The sequence below is a fragment of the Larus michahellis genome, chromosome 7 (genome assembly GCF_964199755.1).
Source record: "Larus michahellis chromosome 7, bLarMic1.1, whole genome shotgun sequence".
NCBI classification, from domain to species: domain Eukaryota; kingdom Metazoa; phylum Chordata; class Aves; order Charadriiformes; family Laridae; genus Larus; species Larus michahellis.
Genome location: NC_133902.1, coordinates 42,477,869 through 42,503,727, shown reverse-complemented (window position 1 = coordinate 42,503,727; position 25,859 = coordinate 42,477,869). Strand labels below are relative to the sequence as shown.

The 25,859-nt window shown below is 64.2% G+C and overlaps 3 protein-coding genes across 5 annotated transcripts in view; 2 read left to right on the top strand and 1 right to left on the bottom strand.

Annotated features, from left to right (window-relative positions):
• ASIC4 (acid sensing ion channel subunit family member 4) overlaps window positions 1-3,978 on the top strand; it is a 28,235-nt gene extending 24,257 nt beyond the window's left edge. Inside the window, exons 2-10 of the mRNA XM_074593482.1 lie at window positions 196-340; window positions 532-659; window positions 751-910; window positions 1,677-1,733; window positions 1,831-1,984; window positions 2,378-2,469; window positions 2,788-2,867; window positions 3,228-3,332; window positions 3,588-3,978. Of these exons, the coding sequence (XP_074449583.1) occupies window positions 196-340; window positions 532-659; window positions 751-910; window positions 1,677-1,733; window positions 1,831-1,984; window positions 2,378-2,469; window positions 2,788-2,867; window positions 3,228-3,332; window positions 3,588-3,707 (1,041 nt within the window). The 3' untranslated portion in view covers window positions 3,708-3,978. The remainder of the gene's footprint in view (window positions 1-195; window positions 341-531; window positions 660-750; window positions 911-1,676; window positions 1,734-1,830; window positions 1,985-2,377; window positions 2,470-2,787; window positions 2,868-3,227; window positions 3,333-3,587) is intronic.
• A 6,387-nt stretch (window positions 3,979-10,365) lies between these two features.
• On the bottom strand, window positions 10,366-17,218 carry CHPF (chondroitin polymerizing factor). The gene is made up of 4 exons (XM_074593481.1): window positions 16,802-17,218; window positions 14,841-15,405; window positions 14,463-14,645; window positions 10,366-13,973 (listed from the first exon to the last, which is right to left on the bottom strand). Exons 1-4 carry the CDS (start codon window positions 17,116-17,118, stop codon window positions 12,711-12,713), a joined length of 2,328 nt encoding a protein of 775 aa, XP_074449582.1. The 5' UTR covers window positions 17,119-17,218; the 3' UTR covers window positions 10,366-12,710.
• A 3,039-nt stretch (window positions 17,219-20,257) lies between these two features.
• On the top strand, window positions 20,258-25,811 carry TMEM198 (transmembrane protein 198). 3 transcript variants are annotated; one of them, XM_074593489.1, is made up of 5 exons: window positions 20,258-20,395; window positions 22,570-22,820; window positions 22,931-23,506; window positions 23,734-23,924; window positions 24,395-25,811. In XM_074593489.1, exons 2-5 carry the CDS (start codon window positions 22,658-22,660, stop codon window positions 24,539-24,541), a joined length of 1,077 nt encoding a protein of 358 aa, XP_074449590.1. In that variant the 5' UTR covers window positions 20,258-20,395; window positions 22,570-22,657; the 3' UTR covers window positions 24,542-25,811. The 3 variants fall into 3 exon arrangements, with proteins under 3 accessions (XP_074449590.1, XP_074449588.1, XP_074449589.1); XM_074593487.1 differs by having other exon boundaries at window positions 23,734-23,942; XM_074593488.1 differs by lacking the exon at window positions 20,258-20,395 and having other exon boundaries at window positions 22,064-22,820; window positions 23,734-23,942.
• The last annotated feature ends 48 nt before the right edge of the window (window positions 25,812-25,859 follow it).

The window sequence follows — 25,859 nt, the reverse complement described above, 5'->3', positions numbered from 1 at the left end:
ACCCAGCAAGAGGGAAGGGTGGCAGCGTAGTGGGGGGAAGCTTAGTTGAGCCCTTCTAAGGACCATGCAAGACTGTTCCCCCCTTCCATCACCTCCATGGGATTGGGAAGGGGTCTCCCTGGACCTCACCCTGCTTGCAGAACACCCTGCCAGATCCCTGCCTGCCCCCTCAACCCCCGCTTTCTCCATCCCCAGGTCTACACACGCTACGGTAAGTGTTACACCTTCAACGGGGACCGGAGGAACCCGCGGGTGACCCGCCAGGGTGGCATGGGCAACGGGCTGGAGATCATGCTGGACATCCAGCAGGAAGAATACCTGCCCATCTGGAGAGAGACCAGTGAGTGGGGCTGCAGCGTGGACAGGGGACGAGTGAGGGGTGCTGGGAGGGAGGGCTGCTGGGCAAGCAGGGCACCCCGGGGTGGGCTATGGGGCAAGTGGGGCACCGGAGGGGTGCTGGGCCCCAGGGTGCAGGTCCTGGGTAGGTGCAGGGGTAAGACTGAGGGCTGTCCCTGTGTCCTTCTCCCGCAGACGAGACGTCATTCGAAGCTGGCATCCGGGTCCAGATCCACAGCCAGGACGAGCCGCCCTACATCCATCAGCTGGGCTTCGGTGTCTCGCCCGGCTTCCAGACCTTCGTGTCCTGCCAGGAGCAGCGGGTAAGGCGAGATGCCCCACAGCCCCCGGGGAGGTGCCCGTGGGCACCCAGCCTGGCATGGCCCTGCAGCAATGTCCTTCTCACCCTGGCAGCTCACCTACCTGCCGCAGCCCTGGGGGAACTGCCGGGCCAGCGTGCAGGGGGAGCAGACGCTGCCCGGCTACGACACCTACAGCATCGCCGCCTGCCGCCTGCAGTGCGAGAAGGAGGCCGTGGTGCGGAGCTGCCACTGCCGCATGGTCCACATGCCAGGTGAGGGATGCGTATGACAGCGTGTGGGCACCCCACTGCCCTGACAGTCCTGCCCGGGGCTGCCCTGGCCCCCTACAGCCTGCACCCTAAGATCACCCCTGCCCTGTCCTTCTGCACCCGAGGGTACCTGCCTGCCCGTCCCTCTGCACCCAAGAGTCCCCCCTGCTCCACCCCTCTGCACCCAAGAGTCCCCCCTGCTCCACCCCTCTGCACCCAAGAGTCCCCCCTGCCCCATCTCTCTGCACCCAAGTGTGTCCCCCTACCCCACCACTCTGCATCCAATGACCACCACTTACCCCATCCCTCTGCACCTTAGTGTCCCCCCTGCCCATCCGTTTGCATCCAAGTTTCCCCCCCTGCTCATCCCTCTGCATCCAACTGTGTGTCCCTGCCCCACTCCTCTGCATCCAAGGACCACCCCTAGCCCATCCCTCTGCACCCAAGGGTCCCTCCTGCCACATCTCTCTGCACCCCAGGGTGACCCCTGACCGTCCCTCTGCACCCAAGGACCACCCCATCCCCTCTGCACGCTGGGTCCAGCCCCTGTCCTACCCTCCTTACACCCCCGATCAGCCCCTTCCCTGTCTGCTTTGTACCAAGGGGCCACCCCTGTCCTGGCCATCCTGCGCCCAAGGGCCACTGTCCCCATCCCCTCTGCACTAAGGGGCCACCGCTGCCCCACTGCCTTTAAGGGAGTGAGTCGAGGGTGGGGGGCAAAAGCTGGCCAGACTCCCACCCCCACCCCCAATGAGCTGCTTCTCCGTAGGCAATGAGTCCATCTGCTCCCCCAATGTGTACATCGAGTGTGCTGACCACACGCTGGGTAGGTGCAGTGCCGGGCGGGCGGCTGGGGGCCCACCGGGTGCCCCCAGGGAGGGGGCCAGAGGGGTGCAGCCATGCCGATGGGTGCGTGCCCCCAGACGCAGCGGTGGATGACAGCCAGGAGCGCTGCAGCTGCCCCACACCGTGCAACCTGACGCGCTACGGCAAGGAGATCTCCATGGTGCGCATCCCCAACAAGGGCTCAGCGCGCTACCTCGCCCGCAAGTACAACAAGAACGAGACCTACATTCGGTGAGTTGCCATTGATGGGGTGTTCTGGGAGGAGTGGGGTGGGCAGGGGGCTGGGGACCTGGGGACCCCCCACCCCACTCCTGGCAGCGTGCAGGAAGCAGGTCCTGGCACACACGGTCCCTGCAGCGTCCTCTGCCCAGGGGTGGCTGCCACAAGATCATCTCCCCAACCCAGCTGTGTCCTCCCAGCCCTCCTGCCAACATCTCCCCACCCCACGGTCCCTTCCAGCCTGGGACGTGCCCCTTCCATGTCCCCACCGCACCGACCTGAATAACTCACCAGGGCCCTGGGAGCACCTGGGGGGTGGGGGACAGGGTGGTGAGGTTGGGGAGCAATGGAGGTGGGAGGGTTGGGGACCAGCCCTCCTTGTCGAGCACTGCAGTGTCCCCACAGGGAGAACTTCCTGGTGCTGGACATCTTCTTCGAGGCGCTCAACTACGAGGCCATTGAGCAGAAGAAAGCCTACGACCTTGCCGGGCTTCTCGGTGACTCCCTCCGGCTTCCCGTGGGACCCGGATGCGTGGAGCTCTATGTCCCAGCCCCGGGACGATGTGGGGCTGGTTGAGGAGGGACCACACAGGGCAGGAGCCAGCCCCAGACTGGCTGAAGGGTGGCATGCTGCTGGCCGTCCCCTGTCCCGCATGTCCCCTGCTCCCTCCGTCCTGCTGCCCCTACCCCTATGACGGCTCTGTCCCCCTCTGTCTGGCAGCCCTGGCACTGCCCGCAGCCCCGCTGGCCCACCCTGGGCTCCCTGAGGGATGCACGGCAGCTCCTGGTGACCATCTCCCCCTCCTCCTCCCCAGGGGACATCGGGGGACAGATGGGCCTGTTCATTGGTGCCAGCATCCTCACCATCCTGGAGATCCTGGACTATGTCTATGAGGTGCGCTGAGCCCTCGGGGCTGTGGCTCAGCAGTAGAAGCGGGGCCATTGCACACAGGCGAGGTGCAGAGCGGGGGTCAGGCTCCCCGGGGAGGGGGTGATGTGCGTGGCCATCCCACAGGGTCATTACAGCCCCCAAACCAGGGAACTGCCAGCAGGAGGCAGTGGGAGGAGGACGGGTCCCCTGGCATCCCTCAGTGGCCTGAAGACAGGGCAGGTGGTGGGCAGAGGTGCTGTCCCCACCGTGTCCCTGGGCTGGGCAGGGGAGCGGGTGGCAGGTCTGTGCCGACTGGGATGTCCACACACGAGAGTGCCACCTGCGTGTGGGTCTGGGGCTGACCCCTGCCCCATCTGCACCCAGGTGATCCGGGACAGGGTGAGCCGGGTCCTGCGCCGCTCCAAGCAGCCCCTGAAAAAGCCCTCGGGCAGCATCGCCACGCTGGGACTGGAGGAGCTCAAGGACCAGGTAACCCTGGGGGGTTCGACTGCCTGGGGGGCTGCGAGGACAGGGCCTGGGCAGCATCCACATCTATCCTGGGGGAAGGGGCATTGTCCCAAGAAAGAGGGACAGCAGGGCTTCATGTTTGGTGCCCTCAGGCTGGGTCACAGGGAGCCGGGTGCCCCTGGGAGGGCTTCTGGGGACGGGCTGTGCTGGGCAGGGGGCTGGAGGGGACAGGGTGCATGGGGTCTGTGCCCACCCCACTGACTGCCATCCCCACAGAGTCCCTGCGAGACGCTGGGCCGGCACGTGGAGGGAGCCTACAACGCGGGCATCCTGCCCAACCACCACCACCGCCACCACTACCCTCACCAGGGCGTCTTTGAGGACTTCGCCTGCTAGGCCAGCTCGGGACTGGGGGGAGGCAGCCCCCCGCCACCCCCCTCCCCACGGTTCGCATGGAGAGGGACCTCGGCATTGGGTGCAGTGGGCGCAGGCCCCCCGCCTCCCCCACCCCACTGCCAGCACCGGCCGTGCCGCTCGCCCCCGGGGATGCCACCGGAGCTGCCTCAGCACCAGCACTGGAGCGGCCCCCCAGCCCTTTCGCCCGTCCCCTCCGCTTGCCCCCGGCGCGAGGGCTCGGCCCCGTCTCAAGCACACGGCATGGAGGGGGACGGGCACGCCGTGGGGGTTTGGGGGAGCAGCGGGGCGTGGGGCAGAGGGGCTCTGGCAATGCGGAGCGTGCAGGGGGAGAGCTGGGGTTTCTGCGAGCCCCTCCAAGCCCTCCCCTGCTGAACCCTCCTGGGTGGGGTTCTCTGCCCTGCATGGTCTCCCCCAGGAGAGAGACATGCCTGCAACAGCTTCCCCCCGGCACAGGGACCACTCCCCCCCACCTTCCTGCTGCAGGGCAGGGCAGCATTGCAGGGCACCCCTCTGAGCAGCGTGGCCCCCCCCGGCCAGCCCAGGGACACCCCACCTGCAGACACACCTGCATGGCACCACCCTGACCCCTGGCACCACCACCACTGTGACACCCCCACCTCCCAAACATCTGCCCACCCTTCCCCAAACCCATGCAGCCTGCCAGGGCTGCAGCCCCCCCCCATTGCTGTTCCCAGCCAGACCCCTGCACTGTGACCCCCCCCTCCTCACTCCAGTGTTGATCCCCGATAGCCCCTGGTCATTGCGGCACTGCAAACCTACCACTTTCCCCGTGGCCTGCCCCCAGTGCCACCGTACTCACTCCCCCCCCCAGCCCTCCCCATCCTCTCCTTGCCCAGGTATTGCTCAAAGTGGCTCATCCCGTGGTTGCAGCCGCCTGGCATAGCCCAGGTGACGTGGAGGGGAGGTCCTGTCCTTGCTCCCCTGCCTGTCGCCTCTCTTTTGCACCGTGCACGTACCCCTTGCCACGCTCCCACCCCCCCAATCCCACCCCCCCACCCCGGGTGCTGAGCACCCGCTGTGCCTCCCCCAGACTGTACACGGTTAGGAGGGTGCCCCGTGCCCAGCACCGCCCAGACAGCCACAGCCCAACCCACCGTCCGGACCCCCAGCCGGGACCAGCACCCACAGCCCTCCTGCCAGCCCCGAGATAGCAGGACCCACGGCAGGACCCATGGCAGGACCCACAGCGCTCCCCCTGTCCTGTCAGACATTGCCTCCTCCCCCTCCATTGTAGCAGACACCAGCGCAGGGCAAACCGCCCCAAAAATATCTCAGGAGGCGGGGGGCGGGCTGGCAAAGCCCCCCTTGACACACACACGCAGCAGAGGGGGACCCTGGGGCAGGAATTTGGGACCCCAGGGGGAGGCTGAGGTTGAGCCAAGTGGTCCCTGACCCTGCCAGTTTGGTGCCCATCCTCGGTCCCCGCAGATGGAACATGGCCACGATGCGCCGTGGCCAAAGCCATAGATGCAGGAGGAGCCATCGTCCTTGCAGCCCCACATGAGGAAGATGCAGGGCAGGGACCGGAGCACCGGCCTGGTGACATGCTCGGCCGCCTTGGCTCTGGGTCCGTGCAGCCCAACAGCCCCCCAAAATATGCACCTGTGTGGAAATGTGTCCCCCATTGGTGCAAACACCTGGCTGTGTGGTGTCCCCTGCACAGGGGGACACAGTGAGCATGCCAGCAGGGCATGTTCCACAGTGCTGCTCCCCAGGGAGACCCTCCAGAGCACCCCATGCCAGCTCCCCACAGGGTCCCCCTGCACCCACCACCCAGGACCAAGCAGGGATGTCCCCGAGGGGTGCCATGGCCGTGCCAGCCAGCCTTACACCACGGTCTCCTGTGGCAGGCAGTGGGGGTGCAGGACGTGGCCCCCTCCCTGCCAGCGGGAGCAGCGAGCCCTGAGCGGGGTGGGCACGGGCACCGCGGTGGGAGGGCCGGCACGGATGCCCTCGTGCTGGTGAAGGTGAGAGATGTGCGTCACTATTTTATAAATGTACAAATGCTCCCTAATAAAGAGGCACAAGTAGGTGTGGAGCTGCATGCGGGGGCTGGGGGGAGCAGGCAGGGCTGGTGGGGGGGGATGGGACAGAGAGGGAAGGTGGCAGTCCCACCCCTGGGGGGAGGTGGCGGTGGGACCTGGGGAGCATTTTGCAGCTCTGCATTCATGCTGGGCACCACGAGAGCCAGCATGCCCAGTGGACCGAAGGCGAGCATCTCTGCATCGCTGCCTGCAGAAAGTCCTGCCCACTGCCCAGCAATTCGTGCTGGCTGGGCACCAGAGCCATGCCACGACCCCCAGATCGCTCCGTGAGGCAGGGTGGGCACCCCACCAGTGCCCTGCCTGCTCTATCGGCCCCGCGCAGGCGGTGTGGTGGGGAGGACGGGCTCCATCCACCTGGGGGCGGCCACAGGGCGGGGAGCAGACCTGAGGACCTTCAACCTGGGAGTGCCATGGGGGCTACTACATGGACGCCATGTGTCACAGTGATACCCCGCACCCCTGCCCACAGACAGGCCCCCACACAGGACACATTTGCCCATGGGATGGCCCCGTGGTACCCAGGGCCCCTCCACTCCCACGGCTGTTATCAGCACCAGGCACAGCCCCTATCAGTTAAAGGTCAGTGGTTACACTGGCACTGCCCTCACACGGCATCACCAGCACAGTGCCAGCAGCTGCCTGCTCATCCAACACCCGCTGTGGGCCATGCGCCCTGTCCCCCGCATGGGGCAGGATGGCACATGAGGTGCCAGGGCTACCATCAGCCATCCCACAGCGAGACCTCCAGCAGCAGCCTTGCAGGTGCCGTGGGCAAGGGGTGCAGGGTGAAACCGAAATGGGGGAGGCGGAGAATGGGGGGGAGCCAAGGGGGGCCCTGCTGGGGCAAGGCCCTGGGGCTTTCCCTGGCAGAGGTGCTCCTCCAGCTCCTGCTCCTCTGGACCCTGCTCCATCCGTCCTGGCCACCCTGTGGCACAGAGAAAGGGGACAAAGCAGGAGACAGGGGCTGGCCTCATGGTGGGGGCTGCCAGCACAGGGCACTGCAGGTTTCCCTCTAAACCAGTGATGGCTGAAGATACCCAGGTTAACTGGGTGCAGCTGGGGCACAGGACCCCATCACACAGCTCACGCCATGCCCTGTTGAGGGGAGCACCAGGGCTGGGTCCTAAAGGGAAAAGTGGGGAAATAGCTACATCCACCACATCTTTTCATCCCCTGGTAAGAGGATCAGGTCCCTTTGGGGTCCCTTGGGATGAGGCTGTCCCTGCCACTGGCTCCTGAACCATCTGCCCTGCCACAAAGCCACCTTCATCCACACCAAGGCCATGACTGGGAGCTCGTACTGCCTCCTGCTCTGCTGCGAAGGTGAGCTGGAGGGGCTGAGCGAGGAGGAGAGCGGAATCAGGCAGCAAGCCCAGCGCGCAGCAATGGAAATGCGGGAGGACAGGCTGAGGAAGGACCAGGTCCTGATACAAAACCTGAAGGTCATGGTGGTGCATGGGGAGGGCAGGGGGGTGAGAACTGGGTGTAGCACTGCGCCATGGTCACAGAGATGCTGCTCTGGCATCTCATTTCCCATCTCCAGCAAGCAGCTTTCCGGAAAACACCCTGCAAAGCCAGATCCTACACCTACAAGAAAATAAAGGTGATTTTGGAGGAGCAGGAGTGAAGCACAGCCAAAGGAAAGGCTGAGCTTCATGGGTGGCCCATCTCAGTTCCCTGAGGCTGCCGGCAAAGTGGCCTCAGGACAGATCCCGGGAGCCCTGTAGTGGTGACTTAATGAAGATTCAACATAAAGTTATTTTTATCTGTTGCTGTCAGCATCTCTGACTGTTAATTTGGCAAGATCCCGGTGGCACCTGGAGGTGACACCTCCTGTAGGGTCTCCCACCACCTCCAAACAGGACAGGCAGGTGAGGTGACCCCCACACACACCTGCACCATGCCTGATGTCCCGGTGCAGCAGGCGCTGGGCTGAGGAGGACCAGTGGGACAACCCATGTTTAGGAGCCCAGGCCCAGCCCCAAACCTCAGTGCTGTGGTCCCCAACTCCCCCCTCCCACGCTGTGCCCATCCAAGAGCCACCAGGGGTCGGGTCCTCCCCAGGGACGGGGCTGCTGCCACCCAGGGCTCGCCGGGCTGCAAAGCGACACCAGCCCAGCCCAGCGCTGCTGGAATCGCCCATAATGAGCCACATGAAATAGCTGGGGCATAATTAGAAGGGGATCCACTACGGTGAAACAGGCCCTTAATTTTAACAAGCGCAGTCCTCTGGACAAATGCCAGGCACCTGACCACGGCAGGACTGTCTGCGCTGGTGACGGCTCCTGCCACCATGGATGGGACATCCCTGGCAGACAGCTCCTGGGGGATGTAGTGCAGGCCCCAGGGAGGGAGCAATGGGATGGAGCAGCTGGCGAGGATCCCTTCTGCCCATGGGATGTGCATCTCTGGGCACTTCCCACCATGCATCTACGGCCCCACACCACAATTACGGCTGGTCCTGGGGAAAAGCTGTGTTTCAAAGAAAACAAACCATCCGGCTTGGGAGCAGAGGGGCTGGAAGTGAGCCCTGGGGTGCAACCATGGGACACATGGCCTCGCTGCTGTCACCTCCCCATCACCTCCTGCCCAGAGATGCTGGTGGTAGGAGGCAACACCTGGAGAAAGGAATGACCCTCAGCATCTCCTGGTGACCCGAGCATACCAAGCTCGCTGCTTCACTCCTGGATGTTTCCCCACAACCTGGAAAAAAGGACCGGTGGCACCCACTGGTGGGGCCAGGCAGAGGACACAGCCCTCACTTTCCAGCGCTCGGCCCCTGACGGTGGGCAAGCAGGCTGGAGAAACCAAGGAGGCAATTAAAATCAAAATCCAACTGAGCTGTCTGTCAATCCTCCCAGCCCCAGAGCTTTGGGTTCCTGCAGTCTGCCCGCGCCGGGGCTGTGTGTCCCCAGAGGGGACGTCCCCAGGCACAGCTGGGTGCGCTGACAGCCCCGTGCAGGGCAACCCCCGCAGGCAGGCACAGCCAGCAGCAGCCCTGCCTGCACTGACAGCTCACGGCTGTTTCCCTCTTCATCAAAAGGCTCTGATTTCCCCGACCTTGGACAGAAAAGCCCCTGGCCAAAGCCCCCCAGCACCCTCCAGAGGGGCTCGGCAGTGCCTTGGGCTGTGGCCCGTGGCATTGGGCACACGCAAAGCCCGGCATCTCCCTGCCTGCTCCTCCTTAAGCAGCAGGAGCTTCTCCTGCCTTTGCTTGTGGCCAGGAGGAAATGTTTGCCAGGGTCAGGTCCCGCTCTGCGGCCGACAGAGCCGATCCTGTGGGCAGGCAGGGAGGCACCGCTGGCCCCTTCCCAAGGAAAGCACAGGGATGAAAGGGCACTGCGCTTCCCCTTGCCCTCCAGCCCTCTCCTGGCATGACCGCGCTTCCTACATCCTCCCAAAGGTCAGCCATCGAGCTGATTAACATTGCCGGGGCTGAAGTAACACTGCCGCGGGCTTTACCGCTGCCAGAAGTGACCCAAGCAGGGCCGAAGAAGCAGATTTTGCCTTCCCTGCCCCCAGGCTCACTGCTGCTTTTGCACAGAGGCACCTGCATGACGGCACGGGGAAACAAATTGGTGCAGGGGGAGGAGAAGAGCAGAGCAGTGGCTTGGGTTTTTCCCAGTTTAAGTCCCTTTCCTTGCCACGGGTCAGGAAGGAGCGGGGAGGCAGCGCCCGCCCAGCCCCGGTGCAGACAGCCAGAGCCCTCACGCCTCTAAGTGCTTTGCTCTGAGCCAGCCCTTCACACCCTCCTCCAAAAAATGCCCCAAGAGGAAGTTGCGCTGCTCTTCTCGAAGGCCATAACGGTGAGCCAGTAATGCTTTTAGAAAATTTTCTCGGGGGGAAGCAGAAGTCTGCAGGCAGCAGATATGTGTTTCCTCCTGCCCCCTTGGGAAAATTGCCCTTTTGCTGCTCTGCATCCGTGCAAAAATCCACATGTCGTGTGGAAGTACTGGTCAAACCTGAACAGGGATTGCAGAAAGTCCCTGTCTGCTCAGCCGCCCACGTCCGTACCCGGGGCACCGCTCCTCCCTGCCTCTCTCAAGGGTGTCACCGTCCCGCTCCGGCGCCCTGCCTGCGCCTGCCAGCCCCGCGCGGGCAAGAGGCAGGCAGAGAGCGGTTGTGCCCCATGTCGCCATTGTCACGGGTCTCTGCCATTGCCCAGTGAGCCCATTTACTTCACCCACGTACAGGGAGGTTGTTCTGGGCCCTGGCCAAGCTGGCCAGCCCGCTTCCGTCACCAAACCCCTTCCCAAACCTTTGCGCACCCTCCCATGGGGTTTCGGTATGTTTTGATGCTGCAAATAACCTGGCAAACACCAAAGCGGCTTCAAACCCTGCCAGCTCCTTTTAAAAGGGAGCAATAACCGTGCTGGGAGTGCCATGAGCACTGTCATTTGCTTCTATGTATGTCGGGGGGGGGAACTTGACTGGTGTTGACAGCGTGGAGCGTTAGGTATGCAAATAGCTCTAACTCAGTCTGGGCAAACAGCAATGAGGAGACAAGAGCAACTCTATCTAGACTGCCTTGCGACGATTAAATGACAATGCAGCATTTATTTTTTGCAGCCAATTTGATTCAAAGCCGGTTTGCTTTATTACCATTTGGATACTCTTCGACCGCACCACATCCGACTCCTAGGTCTGCTTTTCGGCAGAGAAATGTATCCGTAACGCACCTGCATCCGCCTCGCTCCCTCTGTCCCAGATTCGCACTTAAAGGGAATTAAGGATGTGCTCGGGGAAGATCAAAAATAGAAATACTCAGAGCGAGCTAACAGTTATCGCCTGAAATACAATAAAATTATATTTAAACATAGATGCTCCTACACTGTGGATATGAAGACCGGAGCAGGAACATATGAATGAATCTTTGGGGAAGGCATGTCACACCGCCCAGGGGCGGTCCATGAGTCTCGCTGAGCGCTAACGGCCTGGTTAACTAACAGCGAGTAGGTGCAGTTAATTTTCTGGGGGGGTGTCTCTTTGACACGGGTGTTTCATGAACAAGTAAAATGTGATGACCAAAGGACTGGTGGGAAGAGCAGGCAGAGCCGTGAAAATCGCACCTGGAGCAGGCAGCCCGGGCAGGGGACACGGTCCCTGCTTCCCACACCGCAAATAGGAGCTGCAGGTGGCGAGACAGTCCAGGGCAGAACCATGGTGCTCTGCCCGACCCAGAAACCACAAGACGGTGAGAAGGCCTGAGATGCAAAAGAGCCCAAAAAAGGATGAAATAAATGCAAAGAGGGCAGGTCGAGCCCTAATGATTCTACACAGTGCTCAGATGCGGTTTCTGGCCCAGGAATTTCCTTCAGAGCTGATCCCAGGTCCTGGAGGGCAGAGCTCACCCCACTTGGGCACCCGACCTCTGCTCCAATGTCAGCCAGGGGTCTGCTGTTACTCACATACAGCGCACAAAGGGGACAGCACATGTGGGGGACACACACGGATGCACCAGCCCCTCACCGCAGTGTTTTTCCATCCACAGCCAGGGAAATCTTGGTCAGCAGGACCACAAATTTACGGCACCAGGAAAGATGGGGCATTGCCCAGAGCTCAGCACGCTGCAGCGGGCACCGGGGCTTCCCGAGGCAAGGGGCTCAGCATCCTGCTGCACCACCCGTCGCTGGTAGCAGCTGGTGACGGCATGATGGCCCCGAAGGAGGTGCAGAACCCCTGCTGTGAGCCCCTGGGGGTTCAAGCTGGTATTTCCATGTGTCTGCTTGGCCCCATGCCTGCTAGCCTGTCCCTAAGCCGATATGCTCCCCCGCTGACCTCGCTAAGGAGGGGCAGTCGTCTCCCAGCTCAGGTAGAGGATGCTGCAGGCAGCTTGGGGAATGCGGCATCCCCGTGAGGAAGCGGTGCAGCCAGTTGCAGCCAGGTTTCATACAAGCAGCCAGCACCTACCCCCACGCAGACCCCCCCTGGAAGAATCAGCCAGACCCATGGGCTCACCTCTCTGTTTTATTAGTGTAAACACCCTCCCATCCCCCTCCCTCCTCTCCCCACTATTAAATACACACCAGGAGCAGAGAGCGGCTCCTCAGTCGCTTTCTCCTTAGGAGATGCACAGCCAAACCCTCTGCCGTGCCCACCAAGCCGGGCACCGCGTCCCCCACCCCCAAGGGTGGCCCCATGTCAAGGAGGGCTCGCACCTCTGTCAGGAGGGTCTCGTCCGAGGGCTGCGACCTCCGACGTCCTATCGATACTGCAAAGGCCAAAGCGGCCTGGGTCACGGTTCCCATGGGGAGCAGCTCACGGTACGTGAATACAGCAGGATCCCCTCCGGCACCCCCTGTGCCCACCGGCCCCAGGGGCCAGGACCCCCCACCCTGACTCGCTGGGAGTGCTCCAGCTCGTTGCCAAGTGGCAAAACCCCAAAACCAATCTCCTTATTGCTCTTTTGGGGTGGGACGTGTCCCATCCCACTGTCCCTGCGCGACCGGGTCAATGCACCGAAGGAACAAGGGGCACAGCCCTGTCCTGGGGCGCTGGGGGAACCACGTGGGATCACCCCCAGCGCCATGGCAGTCACAGCCCCACACCAGGGGGGCCTTGGGCTCTGCGTGCTCCCGGTTGAGGGGGGACAGCAAAGGACAGGGCAGCCCATCGCCTCCCCACTGGGCAGCGGAGCAAGGACGGAGGGATGGGGCCAGTGGCAGCAGCTCTGGGGTGAGAAGCTGGGTGTCCCACCTCATCCCGGGGTCTGCACAGCCATGGCCGCTCTGGAAGGACCTGGGCACCCCAAGCTGGCAGACCCCGGCCCAAGCAGCCCCAGCGGGATGAGTCAGGAGCTCGGGCACCAGCAATCCCTGCAGACGCCAGGAAGAGGAAGACAAATTTGGGCAGCAGAAAAGGTGGGACGGGCAGGCAGGCAGGGCACAGCAGGACCAGCCCCTCCGCACCCCAGGGCTCAGGTGCTGTTCCCTTGTTCCTGCTCAAAAAGCACCATGGCCAGCTGAGAGCGAGAGCCTACGCCCTCCAGGCTGCTCTGCATGCAGCGGTGGTAGATCTCCTCACTGAGCCGGGGGTTGCAGGCCTGGTGCCGGTAACGCTGCAGCAAGGCAGGCTCCACAGCCCGGAAGACGTGCAGGTTGGAGTACTTGATGAACATGTCGTAGATGTCCAGGGTCTCCAGGATGTCCTCGTTCTCCTGCACATCACCCGCCATGCGGGTGCGTGCCGCCATGTAGTCGGCATTGTAGAAGCAGGCTTCGTGGAAGACGTCGCGGTCGAAGCGCCCCGCGTCCCGCAGCAGGTCCAGTGTAGGGGGCGGCACCTGGTTGTGGTAGGCAATGGCTGGGTTGTAGCCCTGGAAGTGGATGGGGAAGAAGACCTGCCAGTTGTTGATGGTGTTCATCCGGCAACGGTTCAGGAAGTCAACAGTGACCTCTGTCCCCACACCGGCCACAAAGAAAAGTGTGTCTACGGGATGCTTCTTGGAGATGATGTCCATGACCTTGATTTGGGAGGGTGCGTCTGTCTTGACGCTGATCCACGGGATCTTCACCTCTGCATACTTGTGCTCATACTCAGTGATCTGGGCCTTCACAGAGGCAAAGATGTCATTCTGGGTTACCTGCTGGGCCTCAAAGGGGTCATAGATGAACAGGAAGGTGAGTACTGCGTTCTCGCTGCTCTCAAAGGCAGCCGCCGCGTAAGCCTCCAAAAAGCGGGCAGCATGGTCCCGGTCATGGGCAGTCAGTGGCAGGATGACGTTGATGCGGCTGGCCTCGGTCACATAGGGCATGGGGATGATCTCCACCTCGCTGAGGGGCCGCACCAGGTGCACGCGCTTGGTGACAGAGCGGCTGTGACCCTTCTGGGTGACCACCTCCACTTGGAGGTCCAGTGTGTACTCCATGCCACGTGTCGGGTCGAAGCGCCGGTACCCATTCACCAGCTGCTGCTTGCGGACGTGGAGGACTGGCTGGTACTTGCGGTTCAGCTCCTCCATGGCCGTCGCCACCACGTCGGCCACGTCAGCCAGGTCTGCGCCACGCAGCTCACACTTCGGGGAGCCGTCCACGCAGGCGTAGACCTGCTCCTCTGTGAAATAGTCCCAGCGCAGCACCTCGAAGCGGGTTTTGGGCTGGAAGGGGGGTGGTATACCAATAGGCCATGTGGCACCATGGTCCCCATCGGCAGACAGGCTGCTGGCATTCTGGATCTCCAGCTGCAAGAGGAGAGACGGAGGAGTGAGAGTCAAGGCGGGTACAGGTAGGTCTTCCAGCTCTGGTAGCATCACGCTGCCTCCCAATACTCAAAGACTGGCCACTCCTGGCCCAAAGAGCAGCACCAGAACAACTCTACTTTCAGCCTGACTCCAGTCAGCACCTCAGGTTTCCTCCTAACAGCACCCCGAATGCAGCACACCACCTCCATCAGCAGGATCCACACCCTCTCCCACCCTGCCCGGCCTTCGCTGGTGGACCTCAGCACCTTGCTGGCTCCATCACCCTGAACCATCACTGCAGCTCCAGGATCCATCCAGGACCAAAGCTGCTCATACCCTGAGCAGCCACATGAGCTCAGATGATGCCATTCCGCAGCAGCTCCAGGTGAGAAACCCTCATTTTAGAGCAGTGAGGTGACACGGAACGACCAGAAAGCCTACGGGGATGACAGAAGGAGCCCAGACCCTCCCAGCTAAGCAAGGTCTCACCTGGAGCTGCTGGATCTCCTGGTACGTCCTCTCCAGCTCCACCTGTGCGAAGTACTTGTGCAGCCGGTACATCTGGAGGGGATCCAGCACGGGATGGACAGTGAAGGCACTCTGGAAACGGAGGTCGGTCTCCCGCTCAGGGTCCACGTTCTTCCCGAGCTCGAAGTAGTGGTAACGGAGGCCCTGCACCAGCCAGAAGAAACAGGTCACAGCCAGCCCTGACCCATGCTCCCACCCCACCAGCTGCCAGCACAGCAAGTCCAAAGGAAGACAGGGCACAAGGGCTGGTCCCCCAGGCCCTAGGAGCCCCTGAGAAGGCAGGGAAACACACTGGGGCAGGACCGGTCTCCTGGAGTCCATCTCCACCACAGGACCTACCTCGTGCTCCTCGGCACAGTTGATGCCCGTGTAGTCGATGATGCAGCGGCCCAGCCACTCATCTGGCCGGGCGCTGAGGATGTCGTTGCGACAGCTCTCCAGGTGGTGCTGCAGGAGCAGGAGGAGGCTTCGGGATAGCAGGTAGCCGAAACCCCCATAGCAGTAGCGTCCCTCCGTGTCCCCACCAATGAATTCCTCGGGACGGCCCAGGTAAAGATGGGTGTCGATGCTGAGGTGGGCGACCAGGCGGCTGATGCGGTGTGCCTCTGTGTAGGTATCGTCCTGCACCAGGAAGAACCAGTCGAAGTCATTCACATAGTGGTCCAGAAGGTACCTGATGGTCTGGTACATGTTCCAGATGGGCCGCTCGTCACTGTGCGTCACCACCGTCATGCCATGGGGCACCTTGCGGCCCCGCGTGCCCGTGAAGTACACCAGGCGCTCCAGGCGGTGGGCCAGTGTGCGGTTGACGGCCACCCCCAGCGTGTTCAGCGTGCTTTTGGAGGTCAGCACACCGACGAAGAGCCGCTGCCGCATCCCCAGCTCCGTGCTGATGTACCGGGTCCTGCAGGAAGGAGAGAACGTCTGGCCCCGGGGCTCTGCACCCCACCGTGGCCCGGACCCTCCCTGCCCCCCCGAGTTGTGCCAACCTCAGTTCCTCTGCAGGAACCACTCCTGGGCTTGCAACCACACACACAAGACATTGCCCCAGCAGCACCAGCTGCCAGCAGCACCCCTGGGCCAGAGGCACAGCAGAGCACCCCGCTGAGGTCCTCCCCAATTCTGAGACCAAGGGAGACCTTGTCTTCCCGTGAGCTGGCCAGCCCAGCTCAAATCAGAGGCTTGACAAAGGCTGGGTGCAGCCAGAAGAGGGGAACAGGGCTGCATGTCCCAGCCCTAGCGGGGCCACCACGGGCCAGGCACACCACCATGCAGCCAGCCCCGGCCAGGACAGCTGAGCTGGGAAGCACCTTCCCACCGCGCCGCTCTCAGGCAGGCAGGCAGGCAGGAGAGACCGTGCTGCCTTCCCCAAGGAAGCCACCCACTCCAGCAGGGCCTGAAGCCAGCATGGGGCCAGCCATGTCCCCCTCCCCGCCACAGCCCCCGCTGCCCCCCTCACAATGACTTCCAGGTTCAATTCTTCCAGCCCGGCGCAGCAGCAGGAAGCGACTCCCCCCCGGCCCCCAGCCGCCGCCTGGCACACACTGGCCCCATTCAGCCCCCTCCATCCGCCCACCGCCTCGCTGGGACAAGGAAGCCCTTTCACTGCCTGCTCCCCGTCATCCCGGGGCCGCTGGGACAGGCCACGGCCGGCCCCAGAGCAGGCTGGAGTTTGCAGTGTTGAGTGGGGGGGACATGCCACCGCAGGAAGGGTCCCTGCTAGGGCAGGACAGGAGAGGGGCCGGGGCAGGGTGCCCGTCAGCACATGCTGCAGCAGGCAACCTTTGCACAGCAGGCAGCAGCAAGGGCATAAGGCTCTTCCGGGGGCTCCTGAGGTGGGAAGGGGGGGTAAGGAGAAAGAAGGGTGGCGGGGAGGAAGGGGAGCAGCAGGGAAAGGCGCTTGCAGTGAGAAAAATCCAGCTGCAGCCCTGGGTGGCTGTAAGGGGGGGTGGGAAAGCACACTGCCGGGTCACTTGTAAAGCCCCCCAGCACTGGACCAGCAGGCAGGGGCAGACAGGGAGCCCCCCAGCACCGGACCAGCGGGCAGGCAGGGACAGGCAGCCCCCCAGCACTGGCCCAAAAGACAGGCAGGGAGCGTCCCAGCTCCGGACCAGGGGGCAGGCAGGGGCAAGCAGCCCCCCAGCACCGGCCTGGCAGCCACACACCCACATCCGACCACCCCAAGGCTCGGGCGCAGCTACTCCCGTCTAAAGCCCCGTGAGCGCCGTCGGCCCGTCCTCCGCCGGTACCGCGGAGGCCCAGCTCCCCCCGTCCCGTCCCGCCGCGGCCCCCCCCCGCACCTGACGGCCTTCTTGGCGGCCCTGCCGGGGCTGGGCGGGCGGTAGGGCACGACGCGGGGCTCCCAGCTGTCGGCGCCCAGGCCGGCGGGCACGGCGTTGGGCCTGCGCACCGCGTTGCCGTTGGTGTTGGCGGGGCCGGGGGGAAGAGCGGGGCCGCCGCCGCCGTCGGGGCGCGGGCGGGCGTCGGAGCGCGGCGGAGGCCCGCAGGGCTCCTCCACCCAGGTGACGCTGAGCAGGCTGAGGGTGAAGCCCAGCGAGACGCCGATGGCCACCGGCCCGGCGGGCCGCAGCACCGACAGCACCAGCGAGAGCCGCATGGCCGGCACCGACCGGGGAGCGGGGGACGGGACCGGGGGATGGAGGCGGCTCCGGCTGCCGCTGCCGCTGGCGGCGCCGCCGTCCGACGTGTCACCCCTGAGCCCCGCCCCGTCGAGGCGTCACGGCGGGCGGCCCGCCCTCGGCCAATGGGCCGCGCTCGCAGCGGCGCGTCACGGGGCTGGGGGGGGGGGGGGCGGGGCGAGGTTGCTAGGAGACGACGGGGACGGGGTACCCCCCCCCCCCCCCCCCCCCCCACTCCCGTCCCCCGCCCTCCTCCATGTGGGGCGGGGGGCGAGACCCTCCGAGGTGGCCCGGTGGCCCTGGCACGTTGTCCGCCCTGGGCGGGGGGGGGGGGGGGTGGGGGGGGCGAGGAGGGGGGCGGCGGGGCCCCGCCGCCCCCCTCCTCGCCCCCCCCACCCCCCCCCCCCCCCCGCCCAGGGCAACTCCATGAATTCCTTCTTTAGTATCATTAATGTTAATTATCTAGTCTTATTCCGGTAAATCGCGGCTCGAAGACCTTTGGACGCAGGGCAGCAAACCCACCCCGCCACCCCGCCCCGGGGAAGAAGGAGTTCCCGACAGCAGGGACCCTTATCCTGCCAGTCAAAAGATGGACATGGACCTGTTGGAGCGGGTCCAGAGGAGGTCCACGGAGATGATGAGAGGGCTGGAGCACCTCTGCTGTGAGGACAGGCTGAGAGGGTTGGGGTTGTTCAGCCTGGAGAAGAGAAGGCTCCAGGGAGACCTTATAGCCCCTTCCAGTACCTGAAGGGGGCCTACAGGAAAGCTGGGGAGGGACTCTATGAGGGACTGTAGCAATAGGATGAGGGGTAATGGTTTTAAACTGAAGGAGGGTAGATTTAGATTAGATATTAGGAAGAAATTCTTTGCTGTGAGGGTGGGGAGGCACTGGAAGAGGTTGCCGAGAGAAACTGTGGATGCCCCATCCCTGGAAGTGTTCAAGGCCAGGCTGGATGGGGCTTTGAGCAACCTGGTCTAGTGGGAGGTGTCCCTGCCTATGGCAGGGGGGTTGGAACTAGATGGTCTTTAAGGTCCCTTGCAAGCCAAACCATTCTATGATTCTAAAATGGGACCAAAGAGCTCCTCCAGCTGGGGCCGGGTCACTGTCCCACTATGGGCTGTCTGCAGCACAGAGCCACCGTGGCCACCAGAGAGAGCCCCTGGGCAGACCGAGCTGGAGGAACCGGCTCAGGACAGAGTTTGCCACACGCACGGAGCCTCCGGCGTGGGAATGATCCAACCCAGAAGCCCCAAAGCCAGCAGCCCTACACAGCCACTCGGCGCCAGGCATTACTGAATAAGGACAAGGAGGAGGACCCAGCCTTTCCGCCCATTCCCAGCCTGTGGCTCCGCTTCCAGCAGCCTCCCAGCCGTTGGGGCTCTCAAATGCCCCTGGATTTACTCTGGCCGGTGGGGAGCCCAGTCCACCCTCCTGTCCCGGGGAGCACCGACAGCCACAGAGCACGGCAGGGCAGCGAGAGCAGGCGGGAGCCCGCTTGGCTCCAGGGTCTCTTTCATTTTCTGGAACAAAGCAGCCTGTTTTCATCAGGAAGCGGTTGGCAGCATCCCACCCCCCAGAGATACAGGACCATCATCCAAACTCAGCTCATTTTCATAGGCCTTTTTCTCCTCAATAGGCCAAGGCGAGCAATAGGCAAAGGCGGTCACGTGGACGGCAGTTTAATGAAGAACATATAAAAACTAGAAACAGAAGGAACGCGATGGGACGAGGAGATGCCAGAAGGGAAGAGATGCAGAAGTAAGAAATGAGCAGAGATTTTCCATGGACAAGGGCCAAAAAGCAGGCGTGATCGTAAACAACCAAAGTCGCCTGTTTTATGTATGCAGAGAAACGTGTTACAAATAGATGCATTTGATTTCCTTTACGGGTTGGAATATTTGATATTGGTCACCTTATACAAGCCCAGGTGATTTTACAGGAGTGATAAGAGAGGTTTCACTCTGAAATGACCCTGTTGATTTGAGCTTGTGTTTAGATAGAGATGCAGATGGGAGAAAGTACTGAAGTTTTCAGAAATAAGACTTCAGAAATAAGACTCTGAGCTCAGGAAAACTGCATGGAGATGAAGCTGTGGGAACACCAAACACCTCCCCAGGGCTCACTGGGGCAGTGGCCGAGCCCGGGGGCCCCCGTGCCCGGCCCCAGGAGGTCCCATGCAGGAAGCAGGCAGTGGGCAGCAGCGCCGTTCCTCCGGCAGCCCCCTCACAGCCCCCCACCAGCTGCAGCTCCCGCCTTTGTCTCCCCGCATTGGCGTGGGGCTGGGAAGGGGCTGCCAGGGGAACGGCTGCTGCTGCCAAGAGACTTTTTCCTGCCAGCGTTTCCCGGGGGTCTCTGGGTGCCACAGCCAGGAGGTGCCAGCTCTGGGGAGCTCTGCAGAGCGCCACGTCCTCCCCTCTACCCACTGCGCCTGCATCTCCCGGCAGCTGGCAGGGGGATGGGCAGGCAGCCTCTATAGGTGCCACATACGTGCGTGTGGTTGCCCCCTCCGAGTGCAGATGCTGCCGTCCCCGTGGCCACGGCACAAGCCCCTGTGTGCTCTCTTGAAGTGTGCTCTCAGGTGTGTACCGGCAGCACAACCCGGTCCACACCATGCTCCGGTGGGTTTCACGCCCGCACCCCATACCCCTTCCGTCCCCTGGGCACGGTGCCCAGGGGCCCGCAGCCCCTGCAGCACCTTTCCCCGGCGCACGCTGTGCCACATGCTGCACACGTGGCCTTGTCCGGGCTCCCCGGTGCATGGCCCCGTGCACCCCCGGTGCATGGCTCAGTGCATGGCTCAGCGCGTGGCCCGGTGCATGCCATGCTGCCCTGCTGCACACTCCAGTGCCTACTCCGGTGCTTGCCCGGCGCCCACCCCCGTACACAGCCCGGTGCACCCCCAGTGCCTGGCTCCGCGCAGGGCCTGGAGCACGGTGCTGCTCTGCTGCACCCCCTGCTGCACACCCCGGTGCCCGGCCCGGTGCACGCCGTGCCGCCCCGCTGCACACCGGGTGCACGGCCCGGTGCAGGCCCCGCCCCCTCGGTAAGCCCCCCCCCCGGTAAGGCCACGCCCCCTCTCCCTGAGAGGCCCCGCCCCCTCCCGAGCGTCGCGGTGACGCGTCGCGGTGACGTCAGGCGGAGCTGTCCGCTCAGCACCGGGCGGCGGGGCCGCCCCGCCGGCATGCGCGGGGGCCGGGGCCGGGAGCGCCGGGCGCCGCCGCGGGGCCGCCGCCGCTGCGGGGCCGGGAGCGCAGGTGGGAGCGGGCGGGGCGGGGCGGGGCGGGGCTCTGCGGGGGGGCGGGGGCACCACGTGGGGGGTCCGGCGGGCGGGGGGCGCTCCGGTCCCCCCGAGGGGAAGCGGTCGGGCACTCGGCTCCCGGGCTCCCCCCGCGTCCCGGGGAGAGAGCGCGATGGCCGGGACGGCCGTGCGGGGCCCGGCGGGGAGCCCCCGGGACCCCCGCCCCGAACAAAGAGAGGGGCGGAGCGGCCCCGCGGCCCGGCGGCCCTTGCGGCCGTCGCTTAGCAACGCCGCGCCCGCCCCGCCGGCCCCGGGCCCGGCAGCCCCGGCGGGGGGCGATGGGGACGGCCCGGCGGGGGGCGGGGGGGAGCGCGACCCGGTGGGGCCGGGCCCCGAGCGCTGCCCCCCGGGTCCCCGCCGCGCTGTGCACTACGGGACAGGGCGGGGGGCCCGGGGCAGGCGGCGGCGGGGGGCCCGGGGCGACGGGGAGGGCCGCAGCAGGTGGGTAAGTCCCGGCGCCAATGAGCAGGCGCTGGGCTCCCCTAGCAACAGTGCCCGCGCCAATGGGCGCCGGCAGCTGCCTGCAACGCTGCCTGCAACCCCGCCGGAGACCGGGTTTTCCCAGGCGACCCTTCCCTGCTGCCCCGGCACACGCATGGCGTGGGTTGAGGGGCAGAGAGCAGCGCCTCGCTGGTCTACCAGCCATCCCACGCCATGCCATCCCATCCCACGCCATGCGGTGCCATCCCACGCCATGCGGTGCCATGCCATGCCATGTGGTGCCATGCCATGCCATGCCATCCCACACCATGCCATGCCACACAATGCCCACACCGGCCAGCCGGCCGTGCCATGCCCCATCCGCGTCCCCCTCAGCCCAGCCGGCCAGCAAAGCTGTGCTTTCGCCCCACACAGCATCCCCTGTCCCTGTTGGGGCAGCCAGGGCCAGTGTGTCGCTCCCGGGCTCCCGGGTTAAAGTCCAATCCTGCTTAGCATCCCCCTCCTCCCCCGGGGGGGCTCAGGACAGGCGGGCAGGGGCCCAGCGCCCGGCTGCCTGCTCCGTGCCCGCCTGCTTTCCCAGGATTAGGCACCGTGCTTGGCTTCCCCGGGGGATTTGGCCTGGCTGGTGTTTCCTTCCCCAGCCAGAGGGAGGGAGGAGGCTGGTGGGGGGGGAAGAAGTGCCAGTGGAGCCCGTCCCGGGCAGCAGTGAGGTGCCAGGCAATGGGGAGCCATGACCGCAGCCCTTCTTTCCATCCCCTTCTCGGTGCTCTGGTTTTGTTAGCCGTCCTGAGCCGGCTGCTTTAATGTGGCACTTGGAAGGACTGGCGCTGGCATGGTGACAATAAACACATCCTTAAACCAACCGAGCCTGGAAAGGGACCAGGGGAGCAAAGGGATGCTGGAACTGGCTCCAGGTGGGAGTGGGCAGACGGCCGCTGTAATTAGGCTTAAGCTGGAGCTGGATCAGTCTTTGCGGGGGATTATGACCCCTCTGTCTGCGTAGGCACTGCAGGGGGCCCGGCCACTGCCTGCTCGGCGTCCCGGCACGGCTGTGGCATTACAGGTGAGCCCTTGGGGAAGGGGCAGCGCCAGCCAGGGCTGGTCCCCCTCCGGCCTTGTGGGTCAGCGTGGGAGAGCTGGATCCAGTGTGGGGGCCTGCTTTGTTTTTACAAGGACACTGGGAGCTAGAGCAGGGATGAAAAATAGCCAGAAATATGATTAGAGGATTGGAGAAAATGCCTTGGAGTACAAGCTTTAAGAGCTCAATCTGTTTAGCCTATAAAAATAGAAGACTGAGGGGTGACTTAATTACCAAGCATAATTACTTCACAGGCAGAAAATACCCGGTAGTGGAAGTCTCCCTTTAATCGAGCAGGGAAAGGGCGCCGGAGAGCCAGGGGCAGGGAATTGAAGCCGCAGACAAATTATAAAGTGCCGCATCCCGTCAGCAAAGCTCCCCGGGGGTGCAGGCGGGCTCCCTGGGGACAGTGCATCCCTGCAGCCACCCGTTGGGTGACAATCTGTGCCCCCACAGCCCCCGCGGATGAGGCTGTTCCCCCATTCTCTCCCTTCCCACCCGGGTAGCGAGGGCCCGGAGCGAGTTTTTTAGCATCTGGGTGCTGAGTGGTGGGCATCGTCATCAAGCACGTGCCAGCGGTGCCTCCAACCCCCTTTTCTCTCTCTCGCCAGCCGGGGCGGGTGCCAGGGTGCAGTTTTGCCAGCGAGCCATGGGGCAGGAGCGGAGATTTTGATCCCTCTCCTGGGAGTCCCCAGAGCCATGACTGCAACTGTGCAGACGCTGCGGTTCAAGCTGCTGCCGCACGAGCCGGGCCAGGAGTGGGGGCACAACTGCCAGCAGGAAATTGAGCGTCGCTACCAGGTGGTGCCCTCGGTGGTGTGCGCCATGTGCTGCCTCTTCGGCATCATCTACTGCTTCTTCGGTGAGCCAGGCCAGGCCGGCGGTTGGTGGGGCAAGTGGGGAGAAGGGCAAGGGGGAGCCGGGGGGGGGGTGCTGGCCATCCACCCCCTGACTGCGGTGGTCTCTCCACAGGCTACCGCTGCTTCAAGGCCGTCATGTTCCTGACGGGGCTGATGTTTGGCTCCATCATCATCTTCATGCTGTGCTACAAGGAGCGGGTGCTGGACACGCAGCTGAGCGTGGAGGCCTCGGTGGGCATCGGGCTGGGCATTGGGGTCCTGTGTGGGCTGGTCACCATGCTGGTGCGCAGCGTCGGCCTCTTCATGGTGGGGCTGCTCCTGGGGCTACTGCTGGCGGTGGCCACGCTGGTGGTGATGGAGCAGTTCTACCACCCACCAACGGTGTGGATCCCCATCGCGCTGCTCCTGGGTGTGGGGATGCTCTTCGCCGTCCTCACCCTGCAGTGGCAGCGCTTCTTCACCACCCTCTCCACCGCCGTCTTCGGCAGCGCCATCATGACCGTCACCGTCGACTACTTCATCGAGCTCTTCCTCCTGGTGCAGTACATCTACGAGCGCATCAAGGTGGCCCCCGCTCGCCCCGTGTGCTGGTACAGCTGGGTCATCCTGGGCGTCTGGCCGCTCCTCACCATGCTGGGTGTCCTGGTCCAGTGGAAAGTCACGGCTGAGGGCTACTCCCACACAGAAGGTGTGTGTGGGCTGGCAGAGATGGACATGGCACGGGGTGGAGGGGGGAATTGGGGGGCCTGGGGCGGAGGTTCCCAGCACCTGGTTTGCGTGCACAGATAAGGGGTTGGGATTCTATGGAGGCACAGCGCTCAAGGGGAGGCCTGGGCGCGCAAAGCTGGGACTGGTTTGGGTGCAGGGAGGGTTTTGGGGTGCTCCCCGGTGCTCACAGGCCCCTCTACCCTTCAGTGATCATCAGTCGGCAGCAGCGCCGCGTGCAGCTGATGCGCATCAAGCAGCGGGAAGACCGAAAGGAGAAGAAGAAGAAGCGGAGGCCCCACCACCCACCACCCCACCAGCACAAAGCCCACCCGCCCGAGCCCGCCTACCGCCGCAAGCCCAACCCCGTGCGCCGCTTCGATGGGGACGTGCTCTCCCCCGTGAGTCCCGCGCCCAGGGTAGAGATCTCCCCCGGCCTCCGCGGCCCTTCCTTCTCCATGTGGGTGGGCTGGGGCGCGGAGAGGGGAGAGGTGCCTGGGTGCCAGCCGCCATCCGAGCTCCTCGAGGGACAAGGCTGGGGTGTCCCGGGGACCGGGCAGCTCAGAAGGAGCTGAGCTGGGATGTGCCCACCATGGAGCACTTCAGCCTTTGCAAGCAAATGTAAACTGGTGGCCAAAAGCGCTGCGGCCGCCGTAGAAACGGGTGTTGGGCAAGGTGCGAAGTGTGCGCCCAGGGAAGGGATGGGGCTGTGCGCCCTGCTGCGGCCCACCCCCGGAGGGCCCGAGTGCTGGGGCGGGTGGGATTGCAGAGGGCTGGTGCTGGGGGGCTGCTGCAGAGCTCAGGGTGGGGTGGGATGGAGTGGGCCAGGAGCAGAGCCCCCCTCACTTTCTGTTCCCCCTTTCTCAAGCAGAGCTACATCCAGAGTTTCCGAGAGCGGCAGACGGGACCGTCCCTGAACAGCCTCATCGCCAGCTCCCACGCTGTGGTGGACCTGGACTATGACTGCAGCTCCACCGTGCCCCTCACCACGGGCTCCGGCCCCGCCGTGCGGGTATAAGCCAACCCAGTGACCTCGAGTGACACCAGCACCCCAGCCTGCTCCGACAGACCCCCTGGGACAGGCGGGGCTGTGCCCTCAGCCCCGGGCAGCCATGCATCCTCAGGGATGCGGATGGAGACCCTTCCTGGGGACGTGTGGGACTTGGCTGGGCAAGGCCCGGCTGCCCGCCGGGTCCAGAGGTGCTGGGGGGAGCCCTCCGGGAAGGCCTCAGACCAAGGACTGGGGACACCAGCACCTGTGGACATGTGGTGCGAACGGCTCTGCTGGGTTGGGGGGTCCCTGAGCCCCCACTGCTGCGTGTTTCCCCACGTCCCGGGCATTCTCATCCTGCATCCCAACATTGCCCTCCCCATATTTGAGTCCCCCTTCCCCGAAAGCAGCTCCCTGCGCCTGCCCCCACCCCATCACACCCCCCAGCAACTCCCCAAGTGCCTGTGCCCCACGTCCCTTCCTCAATGAGCAGGTCCCACAGCCCTTGCCCCCCCCAGGGACTCCCCTGAGCATGTGCGCCCCGTCCCACCCTGGCCCCGAGAGCAGCTCCCAGGTAGCGCTTCCCAAAACTTGCCTCCTCAGAAGATCCCCCTGCCCTAGCCACCCTCCCTGCCCCCCAGAGTGGCTCGCCTCCCCCCTGTTTTCCAAGCTGGACCGGGGTGGTCGTGGGGCAGAGGCTGCCAGCGCCAGGTGGTTCCTGGGGTGATGCTGGCAAGTGGTGCCTGTCCCACGGGAGCTGCGTTGGCGGGATGCACCATCCACCCCACAATGTTTTAATGGGAGACAGGACACTGGACCAGCCTTTGGGCAGAGGCTGGACTGCCTCAGGGACGCGGGGACCCCTGCAGCGTCAGAGGCCGTCGCCGTTTTGTTGGCGACTGGATTTTATAGTGGCCAGGGGGGATCCTGGGGTCGAGCTGAGCCTCTGGCCGGGGCAGGGCAGGGCAGGAGCCCCTGCCCAGAGCACGGCTGTGGACAGAGGCTCCCGCCTTGTATATATTTCTCTTGCTGTGATTTGTATTAATTTATTACGGAGTGAGCCAGGAATTCCCCATGGCCAGGCAGGCAGGATGGTGCTGAGACTGGACTGGGGTGCCCCCCTGCTTTGGGAGCCCCCTCCAGCCCAGCCCAGCCGGCCCCGCTGCCCCGGGAACTGCATGTTTCTGCCAGGCGCCCCATCCCCGCAGCGCCGCGCCGCCATCCCCCTTTTCAGTCTCTTTTGTAAATGTGCCAAACGCTGCTGAGGCCACGGCCACACAGTAAAGAGCCTTTCGGAGCCCTGCGTGCAGGGATGGGGGCAGGGACAAGGGGGGACCCTGAGGGC